This window comes from Ascidiella aspersa, chromosome 8 (genome assembly GCF_963924565.1).
Source record: "Ascidiella aspersa chromosome 8, kaAscAspe10.2, whole genome shotgun sequence".
NCBI lineage: Eukaryota > Metazoa > Chordata > Ascidiacea > Phlebobranchia > Ascidiidae > Ascidiella > Ascidiella aspersa.
This window is the reverse complement of record NC_139454.1, coordinates 16959505-16968887: the sequence shown is the minus strand read 5'-3', so window position 1 is coordinate 16968887 and position 9383 is coordinate 16959505. Positions and strand designations below refer to the sequence as shown.

Genomic DNA, 9383 nt, shown 5'->3' with positions numbered 1-9383 from the left:
GCCCCAGGCTCTTTGTTCGGTCGTTGGATTAATAAACCCACTGGCCAATCCAATAAAGAACGTTCGCGTGAGAATTTTTTGAGGTTATAGATAACGACTTATCTAAACAAAGGTGATACGTGGGTCACCTAAACAATGAAAGCACACCCTGGACTACATTGGCCCAAAAATAAACTCTTAAGGTACATCTAGCAGAGAGACGTTAAATAGTAACAGCAAATTTGTTTTTAGAAATACAACTGTAAAGGGTGTAATCGTATTTCAGCTTTTTAATGCAAAAAACATCGCTTATTTTTTCCTATTTACCTTTATTTAAAAAAGTCGTAATTTATCAAAACCCATACAGAAATAGGAAGCATTTTGTGAATGTTTCCAATAGTTGTTTTATCGTTTTAAACAGTATATTCTTATTTTCAATAGTGCCTTATCAGCATGTTGAATATGAACAATATTCTTAACCTTCATAAAATGCTATACCTCATTTTGTATGGGCTTTGATATTCATCTTGAGAATAATAGGACAATGTTTTGAATGACCAAAAATATTGAATTAGCAAAAGGTGAAAATCTGTTGTTTTAGAAAATGTTATTACGGCAGTATTACGTTGTCAATATACAAAATCATTGTAAAAAGGCTGCAACCTGGTGAAACACGGTTATGCAAAAGCTCATAATAAAGTAGAAATAAAATTCAGCTGTACCGCTTTTTTTTAATAAAAACAAATGTGACAATCTAAATGATAACAAATTGTAACGTGGAAAATGTAGTTCTGCTATAATTTTATTGAAATACTCGGGCAATTTACTCGCACAAACAATGTATATAACTATTTTACTTCTCATGTTTTGTATTTTGTCAACGAAATGACGTGTAACATTTTTGCTAAGTTTCATTTTATTTTAAAGCTAGAAACATTGAAATACGTACAATAAGGACAAAATGCGTTCTTTTCCTGGCTGATTGTGACTTGAAGTTCAATCAAGTAAAACGAACATCAACGAAATCCTATTTACTGCACTTACAGAGCTTTTGTTTGAAAGACATATTTTGTTGCTAAAATTAGGATACGACTGAGTTTGGCCTTTTTTAGCCTGTCATGGATAACCCTATCCTTCCACATTAAAATTGTTTAAGGCTGACTGGGAGAGGTTCTGGCGAATCGCGGAAATGGCTAGTATTTAAGGACTTTCCAAAATTTCAACGGAGCTTTCCAACCTACAAACGGGTTCAATGAGCTGTCCAACCTACTTTGTGTTATTCATACCGTTTGGCCGTCGTTGCAAATTAAGTATGGCTGAAGGACATACTCGTTTTAACCCCGGATGAAAGCGGCTGGGGCAAAAAGGATAATTAACACCTTATATAATATATTTGCTTTTCTTAAAAAGATGAGTCGATTTATTTACAGAGAACCGCTGCCCACTATCAAGTGTAGTTTGACACAAAGAAGTACTGCAATGCTAAACGTTTTGTACTAATCTTGCAAGGAGGTTGCTACAAGTTTCTTAACACTCATATAATTGGTTTTAACACAAAACTTCAAAGAACGTTCAAGGTTTGCCGAGCGTGCACAGCGCAGTCGTGATCATCATGATAATACCTGCAATATCTATCAAGGTCATATTCGTGTATGAAACGGGTTAGGACAGGGATAGCGAACCACTGACACGAGGGGTACCGGTATACGAAGTGACCAATCATAAAATGTTTATGACCCACTTGTTTCTCTACAAATTGCGAAATGGAATCAAAAATTTTTGGAAAAAAAATGTTTACCAAATCGTTATTTTAAGTTACTTCTGTTTAAACCAGGAATTCCCAAACTAGGGGTCTTGCGACAGTTTAAGATTATCGAGTAGGCCTGTAAAATAAGTTGGCTTCATCAAATGCATGCAAAAAAGAAGACTAACCACAATAATTTTTCTTATTACAGAAAAAGATGAAGGGGGGCGAAAAAATTAGGGGATTAAAATGGCTCGCAGACCAGTTGTTAAAGTATGTCGGAACACCGTTACGGTGAAATAATGTTTGCCGGAACGGCGTTTGGTAAAACGATATTTGCTGGTAAGTCACATCGGCAATTTGTTTTAGACCACGTCCCTTTTTCACCGGGCCATTCCCCCATCACCTTAAATGTGTTCAAACTAAAATTCCAGTTGTAGCTGTTAACTACTTGAAGAGGTAACAACAAAAATGCAATACAGCTTTGGATGATCTATTTGTATTTAAATTTTTAGTTAACATGATTTACACAACTACACGGATGCTGGTCAACCTCTCATTCATGTACCATTGAACGCGAAAGAAGGGGGTTACCCATGTCGTCATCGTAAAGGCGCTGAACCGTATCAAGAAGAGGTGGCTGCTTTTTCTGGCCAACCTGTTGACCGGTGATTTGATACTCGACGATGTAGAAAGTCGCTATGCAAAAGACCTGGGTAATTAGGCACAATTGTAGTTAATCGTTTTAATGACCTTTTTTGATGTATTTAAAATACTAAAGCAAGGAAATGTGAGGATTTTATTGCAACCGATTAATATTGGAATAATACCAATGGCCATAGCAGTGGTAAACAAAACAACAGCGTAACCTGAAAATCCAAACAGATAAAGCAATGTTGAAACATTATGCCTATCAGCAGGAGCTATCGTACACTTACAATGAATAATTTGCAGTATAATGCAGTTCAAGAAAGTTGTCATTTATTGATAAAACAAATGGCTTAATTTTAAGTGCTCGTTTTACTTAATGGCATGGTGCGGGTCAGTGACCACTACAACACAAATAATGTGTTTTCAGGAAACTAAAACCTCGAATGCCCTATATGCGAATATGTGGTATATCCAAAAAACTTGCCATCACGAACAGAAATCCTGCAAAAATAGAACTGACGATGGTGTAGTCGTGATAAACGTCCATGAGAACTCCTTCCATAGTTGGACCGATGAACTCACTATTAATAGCAAACACTATTGAAAATCACACGTCTTCATTACCTTAAACTCGAAATACGCGTAAGTATATTTTTAACTGAGATTAGCCACTTAGGAAAAAGTTGCACTGAGTAACTACACCAGCTCCGTATCCTTGTCGACGGACTGATTTCGTTGACTGATTTTCGCCAAACAAGTTAACCCAATATTATTATTGTGCTACTCACTAGCTTCCGGACCTGACTTTGCTTTATGGAGCACTTACCAATTCAGTTAGAGTAATGACATCAAATTTCCACTACCAGCTTGACACGATAAAACCTCTATTTTAGATTTTACTAATATAGTAATCAGAATTTTAAAAGATAGTATTGATATATTCCGGTAGGTGAATGCTTACCCTAAGAAAGTTCCTCCGTTAAAGATACCTCCAACCAAACCAGCAGTCGCCATGTTATCACTCATTCCTCCATTTCTAGAATTAAAAAATCTTAACTTGCATTAATAACTGATATCTAAATAAAAGCATTAAACTAATTTTGTAACTCACGTAGCAGAGTTAGTTAGGTCGCTGAAGGTGGGCACCAACGCTGCGCTGAGTCCAGCTCCCAAAATAATCATCGTTAAAGAAACAGAAGTCATGCTGACCCTTGTAAAGCCGATTAGGGAAAATATAGGACAAGGGCCGATGGTGAGAAAGCTAAGTCCGGTTAAAATGCTACCGATGATCATCGAAATTCTCTCAGATTTCTACAAATATTAACAATGACTTTAGGACGAAAAGTATTTTGTAAACTTAAGTGAAGTCGCTCAATGGCCAACGAACGAAGTTCAGAGATGAATCTGACAATGCTAGAAATATACATGCAGCCAAAACAGTATTTTTGTCTAACGAACCGTTTTAAATTTTAACGATCTATGCGCTATATTTTGCTTTATATAGGGCATTGCTAAGGTAAGGTAAAATATCAAATTATGCAATCACTTTAATATATTTTTCCGGGAGACCTGTACAATTATAAACAAATAACTACATTTCACAATCTCCCGTCACCTTAGTGGTTGCGACAAGTCCGATCAAAGGAGCACATAGGGCGTAGACGGCCGCCATAATGAGGAACATGGACCCCACGACCACGGGGTCGGCGTTCAACGATTTCATGTGCACCCCTAATGTCGGCATGTTGAAGTCCATGGCGGCCCACATTATAACCATGAAGAGACTGGTAGCTGCTACGTTCGGAATTCTGAAAATTCAGCGACCAATAAAAGAACAATCGCTTTACACTAATTTAAGTTCCGACTGTCGTTTATCTTCACAAAAACGACCCAACGGTCGGCAATTAATTCGGGCGTTTTTTTCAAATAATATATTAACATAAAAAAGTTTTAAAATATGTTTAACAAAAGTTTTTCCTAGGTTGGATAACGAGTAGAGAATCTTGGTGCTTCATGGAGGGCAGATCGAGGTGGAACATGTGAGGTTAGTGAAAAGATCCAGCCATTTGAGCTGACGAGACAACATTGAGTTTGGACTACAAAAAATTAAACTTGCGTTTTCAAAACCCAAGTGACATCATTTGTTAAAAGCATTTTTTATTCTATTTGCAATGTAATGCCAAATAACCACTGTTTTCATTATGTGCTATGGTTAATAAGTAAACTGTAACTACCAGCTATTTTTTTTATTCCATGAAGAGGATTTAAGCACAAAAAATTGATACACTTTTACTTGCCTTATCAAAGTGAGGAAGTTTCCTGGGGGTGACGCAGTGACGTCATTATGAAGACCATAATACGTCACAAACAATCCGAGGAACATAAAAACGCTTACAGCGATGAAGGGAAGCTGAAATCCGCCTTGCTAATGAAAATTCGGAAAAAGTTGGTCAACAAGGAGCAAATCGAGCGTTTAGTAAGACTCCTGTTATTTGCGGTGCTTAAAAACTATATAGAGAGTGAAAATCTTGGTCCTATTTAACAGCCTTAGCATTACCTGATAAAGCCACCCTCCCAACAAAGGCCCGCCGATCATGCCAAGACCCGTGAAAACTTCAGCGATGCCCATTGCGAAAGTCAAGCTCTGGCGACATTCCTGTGCCATTATTACGGCCGATCCAATGAAGTAAGAAGCACAACCAAGAGCTTGGACACTGCGGCAGGTCATACAAGCAGCCACGAAGAGCATTGGAGTGGTTATGCGATGAACTTGGCTGTGATAAAACGTGTACTGTTAACCCGCCTGTTTAAAACTGTTGGATACTTTTCTTCAGGACTGTAGAGTCGGAACAACAAGGGTCCGACTGTCCAGTCGGACTGAAAAAAAAAAAAACTCAAGTCGACTCCGGCCTAGACAATAAAGTGGAGTTACATTTGAGACCAATGAAGTATTAAATTAAGTAATCATAAAATTTGTAATTTAGCTTATAGGGATGTAAGAGGCACCTAGCTGTACCAAATAAGTATAAATCCACGCACGCCTAGCTATTCTACATAGAGCCTCGAGGTCCCGGCAATTAAATCTGGTCCACAACCTACTTTAAACACTTTTTTCGTAATTTTTAGTGCTAACTTGCAAACACGTCTGCAACGTTATCCTAGCCTGTTTAACAAAATGTTCACTGTGAAATCAAAAAAGCATATAAGTTAAAACAGCTTGACATTTCTTTTATTAGGTTTTAAGATAGATATATTCAGTGACGGATCCAGTCGTGACCCAGCCAAACTCTGTTTTTTGTATAATTAAATGGAAATGTTTTTTGCGGTTTTAACGAATCTCTGTCATTTTGGCTTTTTTGGTGTATTTCCAGACAAATGTACGCTTTGTGAACTCTTTTAAACGCAAGTTTGTCAAACTTAACTTACATATTTATATATATACATTTTTTGCGGTGCAAACCGATATTTCGTCTTTAAATTAGTGTAACGGTCGTTTTCCAATCTCTGAAACATCCTGATTCACTTTTGTTTCAAACTAATCCAGTTTATGTTATTTTAGCATTTTTTTCCGATTTAAACCGTCTTTACGATGGCCATTGTACGTAAGTAACAACTTAAAACTCAGCAACGCATTGTGAGTTCTGCCAGAACTTTTTCTGTGTGTTTTCTGTGCAGCTTTGTAGCTGTCGAGTTACCACCTCCCCTCCTGGATCGCCCTGCTCTCAATGAAACAACAGGTTTCAAGTTTACTTGTTTTATAGAGTCACCATAAACCATTGTATACCGTATGTGATAGGATCCCGATTTTGGAGTCCCAAGTCCAGTGTCGGGCCCATAGTCGCTCCTCGCAAAGGTTATATACCAATGTATTCGGGCAGTGTATGTGTGAACGTTTTTTCGGTACGAGTATTCCGCAGAACATAAATCGAAATGCTAAGCCACGTACTTGCACAACTTAAATAAGGTCAGCTCGTACTTGCTGTCGAATTATAACCTTGTTTACAGAAGATCGATATTTGTAATAAACAATAGAGGAACATGAAAAATTTCAAAATACCAAAGTGCATAAAACAAATATACCTGAATGCCAGAGAGCAAGCGCTGGATAGCACCATTCCAAACAGAACCATAGGTTTCGGTCCGAATAATGGGGTTATATATCCATAGATAGGGCAGCAAATAGAGTTAATGATGGCAAAACTTCCAAAGATGAGACCAATCTCTGTTTCGCCCGCTCCATGTTCGTGAGCCTATTTAAAAAATTCTAAATTTAAATATTGGAAATATCAACCAATGCTAACGGACTCTATAACATAGGCAAAATTAGTAATAAAATATTTCAAAACAAAACCTAAACCTGCCAGTATAAACCTAAACCGCTTGAATAAGATAATACAAGCTTCTACACTAACTATGATAACCTAAATAATACTGACTCTTACACTTCCCTAAATAATGCAGATCCTTACCCCTACTTAACTTATGTCCTCATTCATTGCACAGCACCCCTAGCCTCCAACAACGGAAAACAGTCAGGTGCCAAGACAACGGCGCCAAAACATCGATGCCAGAAAGGGAAATGCTACAGTAGATCGTTTGCACAAGGTGTATCGTTTGCACAAGGGTGTTCTACAGTAGATCGTTTACACAAGGGTTTTTAGATCGTTCGTTTACACCCATCTATACTGTTTTACAATGCCATTAGGGTAAGGGCGTTAAATATTATTCCGAAAGTTTGTCTTATTTCGCTACAGTTATTATTGCGAACTTTTAATATGTATAGTGCTGGCCGCTTTGATATTTATGTTTTATAGGAATATGAATGTCTAACCTCGTTACCGAAAAATGAGGAGAGGATCGAAAAGCTGGTGTTGGACGCAAAGTTGACGTAACATACGGTCAAAAGTGCTAGCCACTGCCTTCGTGTATAACCAGGAACTTTCTTGCGAGCTTTCTGGTTCGACGTGTCATCATCGTTCACGTCACTTCCAGCATCATCAACAGCATTCTTAACATTTTCACCAAAAGCAGCAACAGTAGCTTTGCCGTTGGTAGGTGGAACGTAGCTTATAATAATTGGAGTGCTGGTGCGCTGTATAGGGTTGTTACGTAACAAAGGCTGACGCTCGACGTTTCGGGTTCCTTTTGATCCTTGTGGTTGAGGCGAGCGTAGCGTCGGCGCGGCCAAGGTCTCGGCGAAGTTGTCAACCGGGGTGTGAATGGCCCTTGGGCAGAGGCCTGAACCCACCTCAAGATAAGGCCCGGGACTGCTGGCTAGTGAGCTGTGCGCGGTGCTGAAGGAATGGTAAACTGTTGCGCTGGTTGGGGTGCTTAGCATCGAACCGTAAGAACTAGCCCCCGTCGCATTGACAACCTGAAGAGTAGAAAGAAACAAAATTGTTTCAACTGATGTAAAACAATATAGCTATTATTCATCAAAAATACTGTCATCAGTATTTTATGCTCACCAGACGCAATAAATACGCGGGTCGGAAAAATTACTGTTTCGTTGGTCACTGGTTTATCGCGTTAGGTTCAGCTCGTATTTTTAGCGGTCACCAAACTCAGGCCCTCGGGCCAGTTTTACACCCTCCCCAATTTGTGTTCCAACATTCGGCAACAAAACATCAAAAATGCTAAACAACGTAGACTTGTGATACTTAAACACACAGTCAATAAAAGCGTTCTTCAAATTTATATATTCTTTATATTGATAAACTTAATCAAAAAAATAATTTTCTAATTTGTCAAATTTTTAGTCTTTAGGTCGCCCTCACGATCAATCAAACGACTATAGGTGAAGTATGCAAACGGAGATGTTTTTCGGTAGGATGTATTTCGGGGTAGTATAAATAGACTAGCTAGTATACCATGTTATTTACCTGCGGTAATAGTACACAGTCTTAACAACGGCACCGGTCTTGAAGTGTTGCGTGCTGCTGGACGATTTATACAATTTTTGCGTGATTTAGGTGGCTTTTCACTTAGCCGCTATATCCATGAACAGAAATTGAAAAAGGTACTCATTGATAAGAATACCAGCCATACGTTTCTGCTGAAATCCTTAAACATTATAACGATAATTACCAATTAAAGCCTTATAGCTCACAATACTCTGGTAAGCAACCGCGATTATGCAATTGGGTCGGGTCTTTATTTAGAGTCTAAATGTCTAAATTTTAGACAGCACGAACGTCTGTTGGTTTCCGTACTTGTATATCAGGAAAAAGATGACATTGGCTTTTGTACGGTGTTGTAGCCTTTGTGGATTTAATATTCCTTGCGAGAGAGCGGTTGTGATTTTCCTCGTGACTACAGCATGGTGTCAGCGTTGGTGATGACACATTATCCGAGTAGTCCATCTAAATACAAACCGGTTAAGGGCCGAGGAAAAATCACCATTGATTTATTTATTTGTAATCGACACTTGTTTATTGTTCAATCAAAAATCAAACGTCTAGTGTTTACTGTTCAGGTATAACAAATAAATACATTTATCATTAATATCCTTATATATATAATAGAGAAAGATTGTAAGCCGGACGATGATTTATTTGTGCGTGTGTGACAACATGTTTGCCCGGTCGGTCGCTGGCAGAGCAACGTCGTCGTCGACTAACGAAAGGACCGGCGACTCCCCGTCGTCCGCTTGCTTCTCCACGTGCGCTATTGTAAAACTCTTAACGTAACTGCTCAAAAGCATTTTTCAAACGCAATTGCCTGCGCTGACGTAAAAAACAAATTAGGTATATTGCCTTATTAAAAAATGAATTTTAACGTTTTCAATTTAAAAGATTTTTGACGTGCTTAGCTTTTGGGTATTTAGTCCTTCCAGCGGTTTTAATAGTAACCAATTTCAGTTTCAAGCGATTTTTCAGTTTTAATTTCCAATTTTACTTACGTTGACAGTATGGTACCGTGATTACGTAAAAAGCACATCACATATTATAATTCACATTAACGAACATGTGCAACGTTCCAAGTAAAGACTTAAGTTTAACAATACCAA

At 38.1% G+C, this 9383-nt stretch overlaps 1 protein-coding gene across 1 annotated transcript; it reads right to left on the bottom strand.

Moving 5' to 3' along the window:
* Window positions 1-2279: 2279 nt before the first annotated feature.
* Window positions 2280-9077, bottom strand: LOC146136366 (MFS-type transporter SLC18B1-like). The gene is made up of 12 exons (XM_083396216.1): window positions 8955-9077; window positions 8587-8736; window positions 7389-7748; window positions 7206-7328; window positions 6455-6624; window positions 4932-5148; window positions 4672-4799; window positions 3990-4182; window positions 3486-3685; window positions 3336-3410; window positions 2859-2955; window positions 2280-2435 (listed from the first exon to the last, which is right to left on the bottom strand). The coding sequence occupies exons 1-12, from the start codon at window positions 9075-9077 to the stop codon at window positions 2280-2282; spliced, it is 1992 nt and encodes a 663-aa protein (XP_083252342.1).
* Window positions 9078-9383: the final 306 nt, after the last annotated feature.